Source organism: Cydia pomonella, chromosome 6 (assembly GCF_033807575.1).
Source record: "Cydia pomonella isolate Wapato2018A chromosome 6, ilCydPomo1, whole genome shotgun sequence".
In the NCBI taxonomy this organism is placed as follows: Eukaryota; Metazoa; Arthropoda; class Insecta; order Lepidoptera; family Tortricidae; genus Cydia; species Cydia pomonella.
This window is the reverse complement of record NC_084708.1, coordinates 657,145-676,597: the sequence shown is the minus strand read 5'-3', so window position 1 is coordinate 676,597 and position 19,453 is coordinate 657,145. Positions and strand designations below refer to the sequence as shown.

Genomic DNA, 19,453 nt, shown 5'->3' with positions numbered 1-19,453 from the left:
ATATAATATATAAATATTTATAAATACTTAAATACATAGAAAACACCCATGAGGCCATGACTCAGGAACAAATATCAATAATAAGTCAGAAATTGTATGTGTCTCTTTGAATTGGCACTTGATTTCTGATTAAAGAGGCGTTTTCAATAGTGCTTCGTACCAAAATAGAGTTATAGTGGTACAAAACAGGGTCCTTATGATATCACGTAAAAACATTGATTTAAAATTTCACGATTTTTACTCATTATTATTCACTCACACTACACTACCTATAATTTTATTTATACATAATTTAATGCGATTAAGTCCCGTTGCACAGTCAAGTGCAAAAATATGTATCGAGAGAATCGTCTCATAAATATGGTACTAAGCTCTTATTACACTGGAATAAGATGCTATGGGACATATTTTTGAGTAAGATGTGTGCACCCATATTTTTACACTTGACTGTAGGGAATAAGAAATCAAGTAAAAAAAGAAGTTGACATACCACTGCGATATGTCGTCGTTAGCAGCGGCCGTCTCGGAGTCCGGCGAGCTGTCTTCAGACCAGTTCGAGCTCCAAATTGATCTAAGAAAATTAAATAAAGTACCTAATTAAAAAGTGATGCACTAGAGTAGGTCTACAATAATATTGAAATAACAAATAATACTTATGCCAATAGCAAACAAAGACTTCAAGAAGGAATTGGAAGCATTTCAGAAACGGTCACCAGAACCACACATAGGCTCTTTTACTTTGTTATTTATCTATGCCGCGAGCGATGGCCGACAGATGCATTCCACGCCTTTTTAGGGTTCCGTACCCAAAGGGTAAAACGGGACCCTATTACTAAGACTCCACTGTCCGTCTGTCACCAGACTGTATCTCATGAACTGTGGTAGTTGAAATTTTCACAGATCATGTGTTTCTGTTACCGCTATAACAACAAATACTACAAAGTACGGAACCCTCGGTGGGCGAGTCCGACTCAAACTTTTCCAGATTTTTAATAACAATTGGGGTAGGCGGAGATTTACCTCTAAATACACCTATACTCTGTATCTTTATGTATTTCAATAAAAGTAAACAAAATCTACCTTCAAATGGCTCCTTAACCAGTTGAGGGTAGATGAAAACATTACATGATCAAATAATGTAGGTTAAAGTCAGGTCTTTCAGTCACAGATCCAAGCGATTTTGTATTTGGTTGGTACCAATAAATGTTATAACTACCCGCAAATGTACTAATTGTTTGTTGTGTAGACATATCCGGAATTGGAACTAACGTTCATATCATTTTTTGTAAACATTTTCACAGCCCCTTCCAACTAACCTGAATATTTCCTTCCTGCACCAATCACTCTCATAGTCCTCCAGCTTGGCCGGAGTGGTCTCCCACTGGGCGCGGCCGGCCGCCGGCAGCAGGTGCCGGTACAGCAGCGGGCTGATGGTCTCGGGCAGGCTCTCCAGCACGGCCAGCTGCCCGCGCGCCGCCCCCACGTGCGGCCACAGGCACGCCAGCGCGCGCAGGCGGCCCTCCTTGGCCAGCTCCACGCAGCTGTGCACCAGGCTGTTGGCGCGGAGACGGTCGTATTCGTCTTTCACGTACGTGGATTTCTCACACCGGAGTATTGCCTGAGAAAAACGGGTTAATACTTTCTTGGCAACTATTTACAAGATCTCTCTCACTGGCTTTTCCCATTTTTTTGTACCTAATAATTGTTTTTTCTACTCGCCGACTGTAATTGTTGAATTAAGATTTCGTATACCAAACTGTAATTGGGTACTTTTTATGTATGGGCTCCCAACTCGACTATAATATTCATTTCGAAACGGTTTAGTCAACTATAATGAAATGGACCGATCACAGCTCGCCGCGGTCGAGAGGACGAAACAAAACGATAGCTCAAATTATTTATTTATTTTAGGTTGTATAATAGAAACAATTGCTTCAAAAGTCATAAACGCACATGTGACACCCCTAATATAGCAATATCCATAGACTACGGAAACCGCTTACCATTGCTTGTTAGTCTCCATAGGCTACGGTGGCCGAAATCGAGAAAAAATTGTCTAAAAATTTAATTACGCATGGAGGCAAGTACCAGGGCCTCATGAGTTACGAGAAGGTGTCGCCGCCCACCCCGCCGGGCCCCGGCGGCCGTGGCGCGTACGAGTATGAAGGTATCGCGGCTGCTCGCGTATCTTAAATAGCTGTATACTTGGCTTGTTTACCTGTATGATTTTATTAGTTTAAAGTATTATTTTTATAGACTCGTAGAAAAAGTATTGTATACAATAGTGATATAATCAAGCTTTTCAATCTCGTACCTCACTTTGGCAACTCAGCAGGAGATACATACGCGTTGCCAACCCTAACACTTCGCACCCTCGTTGAGCTCTGGCAACCTTACTCATCGGCAGGAACACCATGATATCGGCTAAAAACCCCGTTTGAAGGTGATGGAAAACTGTTAAATCCTTACTTCATAGAGCGAGACGCGCTGCCTATAAAACAGCATCACATGTCGGCAGCGAAGCAGTTCGCTGGTGTACGCATTCAGGTCCGATAATTCTATCAAATCTGGGTCTTCGATCTTCTCCTCCTTGTCCTTATTTATTTCTGAAAATAAAATACAAATTCAGTACAATTCTTCTAGAGTACAGTCGAGGCAGAATAGTTGAGTGGCGACCGCGAACCGAAGACGCAGCAACACCTCCCACAAAGTGGACCGATGATCTGCTTAAGAGGCTGTCAATGCCTAAAGCGCGCACACTGTCTATTTCTATCGGAGTAAATGAGATAGCACTGTCGCATGTTACTGGGCCTGGGCAAGGGAATAATAAGAAAAATATTTAAATAAAAAAAAAAGTGGATTATTAGTGTAATATTTTACTCAACCACGGTTTAGATATAAATGTTTTGAAATTGTGATTTTAATTGCAGACCCATAAGTCAAAACAATAAAGACATAGAACCGTTTAATTGTGATTTTAAGACCGTCTTTGCAATTATTTTCTATCGAGCCGATTTCGTTCAATCATGTATCGAGTAAAACCACAGTCTTTGAAATATAATTAATATGAACATATATTTTTCTTACTTGACTAAAACAAATAGTCTTTCTTAAAAAACTGTTTAAGTAACATCAATTTCAAGGACATTGGGTGTTGACAGCCTCTTAAGATTGCAGGGAACAGATTCAAAAGGCATCGCATGTCCGTTTTGAATGAATGAATGAAAGTTTATTCACAAGAAATGGTACAGTACAGTAGATGTTATAAATATTTCCATTGTTGACCCCTTATTGCTCTGCCATATGGCATGTGAAAATGGTTTTCCCATGACATGACAAAGCCATGCATGTGGACACTAACTGCGTGCATGCAATATCTTAAGTACTTACTAAGTATATTCTACTAATAGTATAACGTATAACAAATTACTATTACATTAATTTTAAAATTACAATTGTTGAATTGATTTTTATTTATTTTATTTATTACAGATAAATCACAATTACAGAATATTTGATCAAAAAGTATCGATATGGATATAAAATATGATGGGTAATTACTAAAATTTATAACTAAAATATTCGTCAACCTGGTAGAAGCATGCGTTAGATAATATGGTTTTGAACTTATTCTTAAACTCTGCATCTGGAGATGGGCACTTTTCTTTCCTAGTTTTAACTTGCAGGGAGGTAGTGTCATTTGATATTGTCTGAGTGATCTATTCGTCAAATTATTAAATGATGGGAAAAGTTCCAAATTTTGGTTTACAAATACAGCTGCCTCATATATATACAGACGTGGGAGTGTTTTCGTTGTAAATGTGTATAAATAGCCTATGTAACCGGGTTAAATGCTAATTTTTACCTGTTGCCAAGAGAATTTGAAATAGAGGTGTATTGTCAAAGAAAACTTTGTAGCGACGTAAATTTACTGCCATCTTTCGACAAATAATTAAAACTTTTAGAACGCCATTTGACTTTAAGTTTGTTAAATATCAAAACGTGGCTCCATCTAATAGATCAAAGGCTAAAGGTGCAGCAGCATCGTTTCGAGCGATGGCGCCACAACCTTTAGGTAGTGCCCGGTAAGATAGCGTCACTTTTCGATAGTGAAAGAATAAGGAACAAAATCAAATGGCGTTCTAAAAGTTTTAATCATGTTTCGAATTATGGCAGTAAATTTACGTCGCTACAAAGTTTTCTTTGACAATACACCTCTATTTCAAATTATCTTTGCCTGTAAGGAACAGAATAAGAAAGGATTTTAACAGTACATGTGGTCAGTGAGATAAAATGACTTCAGTTTCCCTCGTTGAGCCGACCCGCTATATCTTCTATGATCTTCTTATTTTCTTCCTCACTAATCAATGTCAGTGAGTTTCCATCACAACAAAATAAAATGAACTAGGCCCGAAGAAGATTTAAGTGCAGGCCCGCTGCATAGGCCATGATTGGTTTTTGTCAAGTAGTATATTTACAATCTAGAAAATGACTGAATGACGTTTCGAATGGTGGATATCCGCTAGAATGAAGGAACGTGAATTTGACGTATAATGGTGCTAAATGAAATAATATATTCCTAAACACTTACCATGAAGTATCTCCTCGTTGGTCAGCTTGAGACCGAACTGCAGTAGTTCCTTGGCAGCCGGCAGAGTTTCTGGCAGTCGGTCCACGCACTGGTGCACCGCCCAGATCTTTTTCGACACTTTACTCTGAGTAATAAATATGACACTTTATATCCAGCCTTTATTTAGAAATGTACCCCAGAATGAAGATTTTTTTATATATTTATTTTGAATTTGTCTGTTTAAATACTCTAATTTTTTAATAAAAAAAACCGTTTTATATATGTGTGCAATGAATGGGTAATTTTAGCCATAGCATAAGAAACTAAAACTGTAGAAAAAAAACATTTAATCATAGATGGTATTCAAATAAACCTCAACCTGTAAAATACTGTAAATAAAGTATATACTTCAACATGACATGATAAACTCCAGTGAATGCTCACATCGCACATAGACGTACCAGGTACTTCTGTATGGCGTCGGTGGAGACTGTGTTCTTGCGCCACTGCTGCTGGTACACCAAGTCGCTGTCCAGCCCAAACTCCTCGGCTAGGGCCAAGGCCTCATTGTAGTTGCCGCTCTCGATCTGTTCAATAAAACACTCATGTAAATTATAACCAAAGTGAATTGATTGCAATAGAGAGGTAAAGTTGAATTAAATTCTCGTATACCAAACTGTAATTGGGTACTTTTCATGTATGTGCCCCTAACTCAATTTATTTCGAAACGGTCAAGTCAACTATAATGAAATTTACCAATCACAGCTCGCCGCGGTCAAGAGGACGAAAGAAAACGATAGCTCAAATTAATTAAGTATTTTAGGTTGTATAGTAGAAACAATTGCTTCATACGTCATAAACGCACATATAGGAACATCCATAGACTACGAAAACCGCTTACCGTTGCTTGCTCTCCATAGGCTACGGTGGCCAAAATCGAGAAAAAACTGTCTAAAAATAGAATTTAGCGCAGAGCAAGTACCAGGGCCTCATGAGTTACGAGAAGGTGTCGTTGCCCACCCCGCCGGGCCCCGGCGTCCGGGGCGCGTACGAGTATGAAGGTATCGCGGCTGCTCGCGTTTCATAAATAACTGTATACTTTTGGCTTGTATGATTTTATTAGTTTAAATTATTATTTTTGTTGACTCGTAGAAAAAGTATTGTATATAGTGATGTAATCAAGCTTTTCAATCTCGTACCCAATAGGGCCACTCAGCAAGCTTCGTGGCCTTAACACGGTACACATTATATCACGATTTTAAAAAATACTATTGTTTCTTGAACTCAAAGTAGTCTGAACTCTTAAGCTAAAACTGAGGCCCAAGGTTACACTTGGAAAATATTCGTGTCTGTCATAATAAACCCTATACAAACAGTTTTATCATATTGTCCAGTAATGCACATACCTTTCTAGAAAACAGCTCCTGCGGCGTGGTACTCCGAACTCCAAGTAACCTGTACACGCGGGCGACCACCGTGACCCTCCGCGGCCGCGGCTGGAACGTCTCCATGTCGGTTATAGCGAACATGATCGTTTTGAACAGCTCCCGAGTCAGATCCAACATTGTGTCTTCCGTGTCCGGTTCGATTTGTACCATTTCCAGCTGAAATAAAAATCCAGATGAAGCATCCTCACACCCTACTGTGCGGTTTAAGAGGAATTCCTCCCGCGGATGCTCCGGCTGTAGAATGAGCTCCCTGCCGAGGTTTTCCCGAGGGTCTACAGTATGGGGTTGTTCAAAAAAGGAGTGTACAGTGTCGGTAACGCGCATGTCACACCTCTGGAGTTGCACATTGTAATGTGTAGGAAAGATAAACATTAACATCTTTAGGTTCATTTTCGAATGTTTTCATCACGTTTTCATCCTTTCATAAGTAATATAAAGTGAATTTTAAAAAGCGGTTTTTTTAATTTCAATAAAAGGACACGTCAAGTTTTTTAACTTTTTTCTTTTTAACATGGAGAGACTACACCTCCATATCTTATTAGTATTCTGACATTGGGGACCTTTTACATCTCCAGATTTAATGTATTTTAAACCCTAGGGACATCTCTGCTGTATTGTAGTAATTTCATTTTAAGATTATTATAATGTAATGTTTACCCAGATATTGGCTGTTGTATTTATAAATGTTGTTATGGTTTTTTTCATGTCACTATATGATGTTACTATAAATATTGTATTGACTTGTAACAGAGACCTACTTGCAGACTAACATTTTTGAATTTTGTTTTTTCTTATGCTAAAAAACGCACTATTGTGTAATGTACGGTCACGTCTGAAAATATCGATACGGACAAAGTGCCAAAAATATGTCTACCCTAATATATGGGCCATAAAGTCGTGTATACATATTTTTGTCAGTTGGATCGTGTGGATGTTTCCAGACGTGACAGACCTCGGTACTCACGCTGTCGTCGCTGCGCGCCCTCTTGGAGGGCAGCACGGTGGCCTCGCACTCCAGCACCATGAACGTTCCGGCGTGCGCCATTGTCACCTGCACGTCGAAAATAAAATACGGCCCGTTTTGTATAAAGCTGGCCATACAAACAGCAACACTCATAACTTCCATTTGTGGACCTTATGCCTTTTGTCATAAGGTCCACCGATGGACAGTTAAGTGTGGCCGATGGTACCAACAACGCCAATGCACAATAATTACTGGAGATACTGATTTTATTTTTAGCGTTTGGACTTCCTTGGAAAACAATATAAACACACCACCTATTTTTTTTTTATAAATATTATATGACATTATTATACAAATTGACTAAGTCCCACAGTAAGTTCAATAGCTTGTGTAGAGGGTACTTAGACAACCATATATATAATATATAAATATTTATAAATACATAGAAAACACCCATAACGCAGAAACAAATATCCATGCCCATCACACGAATAAAGGCCGACCTGGAAAGCCTTAAACAGATTGCGTTCCCAGGTCGGTCGCAGCAAGGAGAACATGCTGAAGTGGGGCGCCCTAGGCGACTCAGACACCCAATGCCCATGTGGGATGACTCCCCAAACAATGAAACACATGCTGTCCTGCCCAGCGTGCCCGCATGCCTGCTCTGAGCAGGACCTCCGTGATGCAACGGACAGGGCGATAAATGTCGCTACCTTTTGGTCCCGCACAGTTTGAAAGTCCGAAACCATCGACACGAGAAGAAGAAGAAGACACGAATAAATGCCCTTATCAGGAGTTGAACCCGGGACCATCGGCTTCATAGGCAGGGTCACTACCCACCAGGCCAGACCAGTCGACGCTACTTGGTAGTAGTAATTGGTAGTTTTCCTACAAAGCTGAACCGCTGGAGCCGGTCCTGGGCTCGAATCCCGGTCTAATGAGCAGGGCCATTTGTTCCTAAGTAATTACAAGCTTTCATTTAACTTGTCCTGTTAGTATATATGTTATTTCCTTAGTGTGGGTCAAATCTTAGAAGCAGAATTTGCTGAAGTTTTGCATACACTTGGAAATCGGATGACAATGCAAACTTATGATGACATGGAGCTGATCTGATGATGGAGACAGGAGTTGGCCATGGGAACTCTGTGATAAAACAACGCAAACTAATTGTATTTGGGTTGTTAGAATTGCCTGTGGAAAGAAAAGTACAGTCAGCTTGTACCAATATTTTTTTTTTAATACTTAGTCTGCAGTCCACCTAAGTCGGTCTTCTTATATTATTCTTGTCTTTTATTTACAAATATTGACAAATACGACGAAGACGTTGACGCTATGGTTGCAACTGGATTATAAAAAAGTAAAATTTACGGTACTGACGAGAACCACAGTTTTGAAGTTAGATTCAGCATCACTCCACAGCGCCATCTATGTTTATATATATTTTTTTTTATAAAAGAAGGTGTCATACCCTCGGGGCACCTTGGAAGAACTCCGGTTTCTTGCCGAGGATGTTGACCATGTTCTCTACGCTGCACACCGACACGGCGCCGCTGAACCGAGACAGAATCACTTCCTGCGAACAAACACGACGGTGATTTTAATGATTTAAACTAGGCTTAGGTTAAACACAAATTATATTTTTTCCTGCAGTCATGAAATTGATTTTATGGAAATACATGGACAAATAAGGAGTAACATTTCTCTGCGCTCAATGCCCTGCTAAGGGGTCAAGGTCCTATACATATATAGTACTTATTAAGTTTGATGAAATTGAAATCATTTTCAAATGGAACAGCGTTGCATTTCTTTTGTTTAGTAATACTAAACAAAGTAAAATCAACTCTATTTCCTACGCTATTGGTTCAAATTTCACTGGCATTTTTTTTCTTGTATGGAGCTTTAGGAGGTTAAATTAGAGATTGTAGTCAGTCAGACTGAGGCTTCGAGGCCAGCGGGTTAGGGTGCAGCAGTTTGAGGAGCAGGAGTCTTCATACTGTGATGTCGCCGTCGCAGTGGAGGCAGACAAGCTCGGAGTTGTCCGAAGATACCACCATTTGTCTACGAGATCTCACCTCGTCACTCCACCAGCTGACATCGCCCGCAAGGTGCGATAAGGCATCATTCTCTTGCTTCACGAGCGGGTTCTGGAGGTTGCACTGAGGCTGCGAGGCCAGCGGGTAGCGGTGCAGCAGCTTGAGGAGCGGCAGACGCCATACTGTGATGTCGCCGTTGCAGTGGAGGCAGACCAGCTTGGAGTTGTCCGGGGATACCACCATTTGGACTATGAAGGCCTGGAAGATATGTACATTTAGCAATTTTCCGTGTTTGAATAAATATAACACATTTACTGCCCGCGACGGCTAGACGGGTTCTCTGTTCGTAGGCGCGATTCGCTACAAAGCGCAAAAAACGTATATTTGGCGCATAGCTGGCACTGTTGGGCTTGCAGTGAATGCGTTAACATAAAATAAAACAGAAATCCGCGTTTTACCTCATACTCTCAACCGTAAATGATCACGCTCCGTGTGATTTGAAAGGAATTGCCGCCCGTAAAAGGTATGGCTGTGGAATGCACTTCCTCACTTTTATATGCTGATATCGACCCTTTATATATGACATTTTAGTATGTATTATGACATTTAATCATTTATGTATTTTGAAGTACCTAGGTAATTTTGATTTTGTATAATTTTAATGTCTGTGTTAGTACTAAATTAACTATAATGTAGGTATTCTGTGTAAATATTGTTGAAATAGTTAACTGTAGGAATATATATAATGTTTTATGATGTAAATAATATACTTACGAATTGTTGTGTAAATAATTAGCGTTAGAAATTCCTTAGCATGCCCTTAATGTTGGCGAGATGTGTGTACTTCATTACCTTGTGGAAAACCGTACAACACCTTATGTAATCATGTCTCTGGCAAAATAAATAATTTCAGTTTCAATTTCCTGCTGAGGTTTCTTCAAGATAGGTACAGGTACAGGTAAGGGATACTTGAATAAATAAGTGTAATGAAAATAAATATAAACGCCTCCTGCCCACACTGTGGTAAGGAGGAAACTAGCTTCCATCTACTAGCAGAATGTATCATGTACACTGCGATATAAATACATTCGGTAGAGACTCACTAACAGAAAACGAACTAAAGGACGTCGAACTTAAAGATGTCCTTCAGTTCTGCAGGAAAACAAGAAGATTTGAGGAGATTGGTATGGGAATGCCACCAGGACAGTAACCTGCAGCTCCAACTTCAGGGAATTGGGCTGAATGAACGCAACACGCGATCGACAGCCCGCCTGCTTCCGGCCGGGCGTCCCTACACTACATCTACATCTACAAGAGATACTTGAATAAATAAGTGTAATGTATTTTAAAGGGTGAGCAATGTGCCCGTGACACCCCGGAGCACAAATGTATTTAAACAAACCTCTATTTGAACATTATCATTCGCACGTCAGTTGAAGTCTGGCGATCCAGGGGTTAACTTACCAGGTTTTTAGCAGACACGAAGGGTACATAGAACTGGAAGCCCTGGTTGGCTAGCTGTGTCTCCAACTGATCGGATACCACAGAGAGCTTGTACCAGGGCGCTTCGTTCAGTATGCGCCAGGCGGTGATGCCAGCACTGAGGGGCGAGGAGGGGTCCTGTGGGATAAATATATAATAATATAACCGGTTGACCCGACACGTCATTATGACAATTGAGTCGTCATTTATACATATTTATCTTATGTTGTAGACTTCCAGAAATTATTTTTTGAATTCAATACGGAGGAGAAAATAGGGTTGAATTTTGGGGAGTTCTGTGCGTGTGGGATTCCGAGCGGAGGTTAGTACATTCGAATGATAGAATGTTATGCAAACAAAGCAGAGCGGAAAACCTATATTTGAAACAGACAAGATAACATTGTCTTTAGTAACTAATTCATCTATTTACATAATATCTTAATTTTTTTTTATTTACAATGATCAGACATGACAGTAACAAATAACAATTCTTTACACATTTCTGGATCTACGTTTAGTGGTTGGATCTGCATTTACGGCGAGTTGAGATTTTTAGCTGGCAATATCAGATTGATGAACCAGGGACCTAAGCCCCTACCTTGACTGCAGCCCTCGGCAGCCCGGCGACCAGCAGCGTGGCGTGCGTGGAGCAGTGGACGGCGGTGCCTGTGCCTACCTTGACTGCAGCCCTCGGCAGCCCGGCGACCAGCAGCGTGGCGTGCGTGGAGCAGTGGACGGCGGTGCCTGTGCCTACCTTGACTGCAGCCCTCGGCAGCCCGGCGACCAGCAGCGTGGCGTGCGTGGAGCAGTGGACGGCGGTGCCTGTGCCTACCTTGACTGCAGCCCTCGGCAGCCCGGCGACCAGCAGCGTGGCGTGCGTGGAGCAGTGGACGGCGGTGCCTGTGCCTACCTTGACTGCAGCCCTCGGCAGCCCGGCGACCAGCAGCGTGGCGTGCGTGGAGCAGTGGACGGCGGTGCCTGTGCACCTACCTTGACTGCAGCCCTCGGCAGCCCGGCGACCAGCAGCGTGGCGTGCGTGGAGCAGTGGACGGCGGTGCCTGTGCCTACCTTGACTGCAGCCCTCGGCAGCCCGGCGACCAGCAGCGTGGCGTGCGTGGAGCAGTGGACGGCGGTGCCTGTGCACCTACCTTGACTGCAGCCCTCGGCAGCCCGGCGACCAGCAGCGTGGCGTGCGTGGAGCAGTGGACGGCGGTGCCTGTGCCTACCTTGACTGCAGCCCTCGGCAGCCCGGCGACCAGCAGCGTGGCGTGCGTGGAGCAGTGGACGGCGGTGCCTGTGCCTACCTTGACTGCAGCCCTCGGCAGCCCGGCGACCAGCAGCGTGGCGTGCGTGGAGCAGTGGACGGCGGTGCCTGTGCACCTACCTTGACTGCAGCCCTCGGCAGCCCGGCGACCAGCAGCGTGGCGTGCGTGGAGCAGTGGACGGCGGTGCCTGTGCCTACCTTGACTGCAGCCCTCGGCAGCCCGGCGACCAGCAGCGTGGCGTGCGTGGAGCAGTGGACGGCGGTGCCTGTGCACCTACCTTGACTGCAGCCCTCGGCAGCCCGGCGACCAGCAGCGTGGCGTGCGTGGAGCAGTGGACGGCGGTGCCTGTGCACCTACCTTGACTGCAGCCCTCGGCAGCCCGGCGACCAGCAGCGTGGCGTGCGTGGAGCAGTGGACGGCGGTGCCTGTGCACCTACCTTGACTGCAGCCCTCGGCAGCCCGGCGACCAGCAGCGTGGCGTGCGTGGAGCAGTGGACGGCGGTGCCTGTGCCTACCTTGACTGCAGCCCTCGGCAGCCCGGCGACCAGCAGCGTGGCGTGCGTGGAGCAGTGGACGGCGGTGCCGGCGCCGCCGGGGAAACTAAAGGAGTGGTGCAGCTCGCAGCCCTCTACGGATATGAGGAACCCGCGGATGCGGCCGTCGTATGTCACTACCAGGACCTCCCAGTTCCTGTGGAGCCAAAGTATGCAATACTGTTTCAGATGAAACAGTTATACAGCCACTAACAAAATTTATTTATTTAATCTTTATTGCACAATACATGAAGGTACAAATGGCGGACTTAATGCCTTAAGGCATTCTCTACAAGTCAACCAATGGGTTAAACCAGAAAGATTATGTAGGTGCAGTGTCTTTTAAAGTTAATAAATTAAAATTATGCTTAATTTGGTCTAATCTAAAACGGACTCGTCTAATAGGCTAAATCTTCGTTATTATTTATTATACATTATATCACATTTTTGCTATCCATTGTATTACTTAAGAGTCACACAAACCTAACCACCGCCATCAAATGAAAGTTACGCTCTCACCGGGCCGGATATGATATATATAATATACAAATACTTAAATACATAGAAGACATCCACGACTCAGGAACAAATATCTGTGCTCATCACACAAATAAATTCCCTTACCGGGATTCGAACCCAGGACCATCGGCTTCATAGGCAGGGTCACTTCCCACTAGGCCAGACAGGTTGTCAATAAAGTTCTTAAAATGTTCGCGTTGTTATGAAAGCTTAGAGTAAAACCGAAATAAGTCGTTGTTTATCGGTAATTTTGAAACCGGTATGCAGCCTTGTCTGATACTCGTCTTCTTTGCTAGAAATTGTAATATAATCAAATCAGAGCAAGTACAGTCACTCTCTTTTTGGTATGGGAGTGAGTGTATCGGCGGGTGACTCTTAAGTAGCCTTTTGAGGCTTTAACATAGAGTGGTTACAATACAGCATATGTTGTACAGCGTATGCAAGAAATAGGTTCCTAATAAGAGCTTAGATCATGATATAAACCACATGTCTCTCCGACAGTTAGTTTCTAAAATAAAATAATCATAATAAAAGGGTGGTGGTGGCGTAGCAATTTACCTCAGAAGTACCATTCCATACAAACTGTTAAATTCGACTCCTTCTCTTTACTCTAGTTCAGCGGAATGGTTATTTCTCGAGGTGAATATAAAAGGGGTTAAGGCAGTTCTGGGTGTAATTTACAGTCCCCCGACCATTGACTACTTTTCCGACCTGGAACGAATTCTTGAGTCCGTAAGTTCTGAGTACACACATCACCTGATCATGGGGGATTTAAACACTAACCTTCTGAAAGATACGACACATTCGCGTAAATTGATGTCACTGCTTCAGTCGGTCAGCTTCTCTCTTATTCCTTTGGGCCCGACTCATCACACGGCCTCATCGGACACTTGGCTCGATGTCATTATCACTTCGTCTCCTAGTCTTGTCACTAAGCAGGGTCAATTCCTAGCGCCAGGTTTCTCTCACCATGATCTGATATACGCGTCATACAAAATTAAGGCTCCTAAATTCAAACCTGCTCTTATTCATATGCGCAGCTTAGCTAAAATCAATTCTGAATCGCTCTTAAAAGATGCTGCTGCTATCGATTGGTCTCCTGTGCTCTCAACCTCATCAACGGACACTAAGGTTTCGTTGTTTAATGATGCGATCCTGAAGCTCTTTGACAAACACGCACCCGTTCACACAGTCAGAGTTAGGCGTCCACCGGCTCCCTGGATCACTGAAGGCGTCCGTATAGCAATGCGGAGGAGGAACAAAGCTTTCGGTCTCTATAAACGTGACCGCACCGACACCAACTGGGTACTCTTTAAGGCAGCTCGTAACCGTTGCAACCAGATGGTACGTACAGCAAAGCGACGGTTTATTCACAGTAATGTTTCCTCTTCTTCTATGGCTGATGTCTGGAAATTTCTTAAGTCTCTTGGCTTAGGTAAACCTTCCAATGGTTTCGATGGCAGTTCCTTCACTCTTAATGATCTTAATATACATTTTTCTTCCGCTTCTCGTGTTGACACTGCTATTAAGACCAGTACTCTTTCTACTATCTTATCTATGCCCTCTCCTGTCACAGATTCATTCTCATTTTGTCCTATTTCTGTAGTTAATATAAAGGCCATTATTAAAGCCATCAAGTCAAAGGCCGTGGGTTGTGATGATGTCAGCCGTTACATGATTGTATCAGTCCTTGATTGTGTACTTCCTGTGATGGCTGACATCATAAACTCCTCACTGGTCACTGGCGAATTCCCTTCTCTTTGGCGTAAAGCGTTTGTGATTCCGCTACCTAAAATTAGTAATCCCACCTCTCTTAATAACTTTAGACCCATCTCTATTCTCCCCTTTCTCTCGAAAATCGCCGAAGCGGTTGTTCATAAGCAACTTTCGCTATTTGTCCATTCGCATAACCTTTTAAGCCCCGTGCAGTCAGGTTTCCGACCAAGTCATAGCACCAGTACTGCGCTTCTTAAAGTGACAGAAGACATTAGGCGGGGCATGGAGAGTCAATTGGTCACGGTTCTTGTTCTAATTGATTTCTCTAACGCGTTCAACACCGTTGACCATGACATTCTCCTTGCTCTGCTCAAACTCATGAACGTTTCGGAAACAGCCCTTAACTGGTTCGCAGCCTACCTGAGGGGCCGCCAGCAGGCAGTCCGAGTTGACCGGTCCTTGTCTGACTGGTGTGACCTGGTTACTGGCGTGCCTCAAGGAGGAATTTTATCCCCACTTCTATTTTCTGCCTTTATTAACTTTATTACACCTAACCTTTGCTGTACCTACCATCTGTATGCTGATGACCTGCAACTCTATGACCAGTGCCCCGTGACTGACCTTCAGACTTGCATTGAGAAACTTAACCTGGACCTTTTACATATCCAGCAGTGGTCAAACAAGTTCGGCCTTTTTGTAAATCCTTCCAAGTGCCAGGCCATTGTTATCGGTAGTTCCAGACAGCTTGCAAGAATAGACTTGGACGCGATAACACCAGTAAGTTTTGACGGCACTCCAATAAGGTTCAGTCAAAGTGTTAAAGATCTGGGTGTTCTCTTAGATAGTACTCTGAGTTGGAGAGCGCAGGTTACCGAGATCAGTCGAAAGGTCATGGGTTCCCTTCACGCTCTTAATAAATTTAATCACTTCCTGCCTATCAAAACCAAAGTTTTATTAATTAATTCCCTTATCCTGCCCATTATTGATTATGGTGATGTGTGTTATCCGGACTTAAATGAAGAACTTCTCGACAAATTGGATCGGCTACTCAATAACTGCATTCGCTTCATTTTTTGCCTTCGTAAATATGACCATGTCTCATCTTTTCGTTCCCAGCTCGGCTGGCTCCCCATTCGTCAACGACGCAATGTTCGCATGTTGTGTACTCTTTTTTCTGTGTTAAATGATCCTCATTCTCCTGAATACCTTAAGTCTCTATTTCAATACTACGGCGTTACCCGGGACCGTCAACTTCGCTCTTCCGGCAATATGTCTCTATCTATCCCTCTTCACCGCACTGGGTTCATGTCTAATTCGTTTTCCGTGCAGGCGGCCCGTCTTTGGAACGGACTTCCCTACGGCATCAAAAATGCTCAAAATAAGTTTGCATTTAAAAAATCCTTACGTGCTTTCTTTGCTAGCAGAATGAAAAAATAATAATGTATGGGTAAGCTCTATATGTTTTGTCGTTATTTATGTATATATTATAAGAAATATAAGTATGTATATTTATGTATGTATGTATTATGTATGGTATGTTATTGTATTATATTTGGTTGTTGTTGTTAAAGTAGCACCGCCCACAATCTCTCTGCTTTGCCTAAAGGTTGACTGGTAGAGAATGCCTCATGGCATTAAGTCCGCCTTTTGTACTATAAGGTTTTCTTTTGTGCAATAAAGATTAAATAAATAAATACATAAATAATAATAACGTAAAAACAATAAAAAAATTAAGTAAAATTGTATAAAAATGTTAATGATAAATATACGTGTCTTCTAATATAATTATCCCTGTAATGTACAGCATAAAATATATTGGTGTTCTAGTAACCTAATAAATTAAGTCTTGTCTGAGCAATCATAAATAATATTAGTCATAAGTGGAAATTGTTTTGGCTGTGAATTATCTAAATTAATTTTTTTATTGTACTATTTTGCCTGTTTGTGTCCCAAGTTTAAATAAAATAAAATACTTACTAAAGAAAGAAAAGTAATGTTTTGCTCACCATTTGTTATCCTTTACCCTCAGGGGCATGAAAATGATGTCGGCTACAGCATGAGTGTTGTCTGTACACTCCAGCCCTCCCGGCCTTGTGCAGTCCTACAAATATCATAATCATTATTACTCCTATTACCATTCGAAATACAACCTTAAATTCTATATTTAGAAATTCAAGGTCAATATTATTTTTTAATAATTTACTTGTAAGCACAAACACAATATAAAATTATACAAAACAGAAAAACATAGGAGAAAGTGCCACAAAAAGGTCTCTTCTCACCATGATGCTGGCGACTTTCAGTGCCGACCTTCCTATGAGATCATCAGGTACACCAACCATGGCATTTAATAAAAAAACATCTCCTTCTTCTTCCTCGCGTTATCCCGGCATTTTGCCACGGCTCATGGGAGCCTGGGGTCCGCTTGACAACTAATCCCAGGATTTGGCGTAGGCACTAGTTTTTACGAAAGCGACTGCCATCTCAATTTCCAACCCAGAGGGTAAACTAGGCCTTATTGGGATTAGTCCGGTTTCCTCACGATGTTTTCCTTCACCGAAAAGCGTACATAACTTCCGAAAAACTCATTGGTACGAGCCGGAGTTTGAACCCGCGACCTCCGGATAGCAAGTCGCACACTCTTACTGCTAGGCCACCAGCGCTTCAATAAAAAAAAACTTCTTTCATTTAATAAAAAAAACATTAAACACATACACACATATTAGACAGAAATTAATTTACATATAGTGAACTGAAGATTAAATAAATGTGTTTCAACTTACAGCTGGTATATTGAAGAGATTAGAAGCAGTCAGATCAAAGAAGCTGACCACACCATTCCCATAAGCCATGGCCAGGAATGAGCAGTCCGGACTCCACACCAGCTTCCGCCACTGGGGATATGCATCTCGAGACACTGAAAAAAAAGTAAACTTAATTATTTTGCATGCATGGACAGATCAATTGTTGGTTGGCAAAGCCTTTATCAGACATAGCAATCAGCGTATACCACTTTATTGATCTCTCCCTTGCGTAGGGAACTATGAAAGCACCCATGAGGCTGAAATGTTCACCTAGTGTCCAAAGCCTCAATAAAAATCAGATTTAAAAAAAAAAGTTCTCTTAGTTTTTAAGTGTGACCATATATATTGCAACACATGCATCTTAATCAGATGCCTTTTCGTTGTCTTCAAGTCTCAACTTCAAAGACCTATATTGGCTAATACTGTGCCCGTGAGCTATGTGTAGGACATTGTCTTCAATAGTTTCATTTATTACCATAATTCCAAATGTAGAACTAACATACGAGGGTGGATTGAAAAATTCGCAGCCAGAATATTAAAAAAGCGGCCAAGTGCGAGTCGGACTCGCCCATGAAGGGTTCCGTACCATTTATGACGTATTAAAAAAACTACTTACTAGATCTCGTTCAAACCAATTTTCGGTGGAAATTTTGCATGGCAATGTATATCATACATTTTTTTTAGATTTTTCATTCTGTTATTTTAGAAGTTACGGGGGGGGGGGACACATTTTATTATTATTATTATTATTTATTTATTGCATATTAATCATGTGGTACATAACAGGTATTACATTAGGGCAAGTTCACACATGAACCCTGTTAGGGCACAGCAAGTATATCTTAAACTACACTAAAACTAGGAGGTGCATGCACATATGTACATAAAATTAATATTAATTAGTATTATTTATATTAAATTCAAATTATCATTAACTATATTAAAAACATATTTAATATAATTTATTATTATTATACATAATTTTATTTGGGCAAAGATTCATCATTCAGGTACTCGTCTATGGAATAATAACATTTTTTGAGGAGCAAATTTTTTAGTTCCATTTTGAACACCGTGTCTTCCATTTCGTTTATTATTTTTTCGGGTAGTTTGTTTGCGATAAGAATGCATCGGTAGTAAGGGCCTTTTTTAAACATTTCTAATTTTGTTGGGGGTAGTTGTATTTCAATTTTATCATTTTTTCCTTCTTTGCGAGTTAATTACTTTTTTTGTGAAAAGATGCGAATTATTCCTAACAAAGAGTGCCGCTTCCAATATATATATGGAGGGCAACGTGAGAATATTTAATGCAGCGAAGTGCGGTCGACAACTATCTGGTATATGCGTGTTGGTAAGTATGCGAATACATTTCTTCTGCAACAGGAATAGTTGGTGGACATCAGTGCTGGCCCCCCACAGAATCACACCGTACTGGAGCCTTGCGTGCGCAAACGCAAAATATGCTGACAGAGCGGTTTCCAAGTCAGTGTTGACCTTTAGCACACTTAACGCATATATAAAGCTCGATAACTTTGATTTTATATTTTGAATATGTGATTTCCAGTTTAAACTTGTATCTATTTTAATTCCTAGTAATTTAAATTCATTTACTTCCTCTATAATTTCGTTTTTTGTTTGTAATGTCATTTGCAGTGGTTTTTTTTTGGATAGGCCTGAATTGGATTATTTTAGTTTTCTTTAAATTTATTTCAAGATTGTGATCTGAAAGCCACTCCGTTATGGTTTCTGTGATTTGTGGCAAGCGTTCGTTACACTCGGTACTATCCGCGCAATTTAGTAGCAAGGAGACATCATCCGCAAACATCACACATTTGCATTCCATAATTTTTGGTAAATCGTTGATATATGCCAGAAATAGGACACATCCGATCACGCTTCCTTGAGGAATTGAGCAGGTCGTGGCTCGCATTGGTGAGGTTATCGCCTTTACTACACCCGTATTTTTATAAAACCAATCAATTTGTACGCACTGTTTGCGATTTTGTAAATATGACTTGAACCATTTATGAGCGTTTCCGCGGATGCCCATGTCGTATAGTTTCCGAAGTAGAATATTATGGGAGACACGATCATAGGCTTTGGACATGTCCAGGAGTAG

At 41.7% G+C, this 19,453-nt stretch overlaps 1 protein-coding gene across 1 annotated transcript in view; it reads right to left on the bottom strand.

The window, feature by feature from the left end:
• LOC133518677 (NBAS subunit of NRZ tethering complex-like) overlaps window positions 1-19,453 on the bottom strand; it is a 79,291-nt gene that overhangs the window by 55,130 nt on the left and 4,708 nt on the right. Inside the window, exons 4-16 of the mRNA XM_061852352.1 lie at window positions 17,314-17,447; window positions 16,537-16,631; window positions 12,278-12,452; window positions 10,480-10,635; window positions 9,055-9,273; window positions 8,451-8,555; window positions 6,983-7,069; window positions 5,977-6,174; window positions 5,032-5,157; window positions 4,592-4,715; window positions 2,470-2,606; window positions 1,317-1,618; window positions 491-571 (exon numbers count right to left, since the gene is read on the bottom strand). Of these exons, the coding sequence (XP_061708336.1) occupies window positions 491-571; window positions 1,317-1,618; window positions 2,470-2,606; window positions 4,592-4,715; window positions 5,032-5,157; window positions 5,977-6,174; window positions 6,983-7,069; window positions 8,451-8,555; window positions 9,055-9,273; window positions 10,480-10,635; window positions 12,278-12,452; window positions 16,537-16,631; window positions 17,314-17,447 (1,939 nt within the window). The remainder of the gene's footprint in view (window positions 1-490; window positions 572-1,316; window positions 1,619-2,469; window positions 2,607-4,591; window positions 4,716-5,031; window positions 5,158-5,976; window positions 6,175-6,982; window positions 7,070-8,450; window positions 8,556-9,054; window positions 9,274-10,479; window positions 10,636-12,277; window positions 12,453-16,536; window positions 16,632-17,313; window positions 17,448-19,453) is intronic.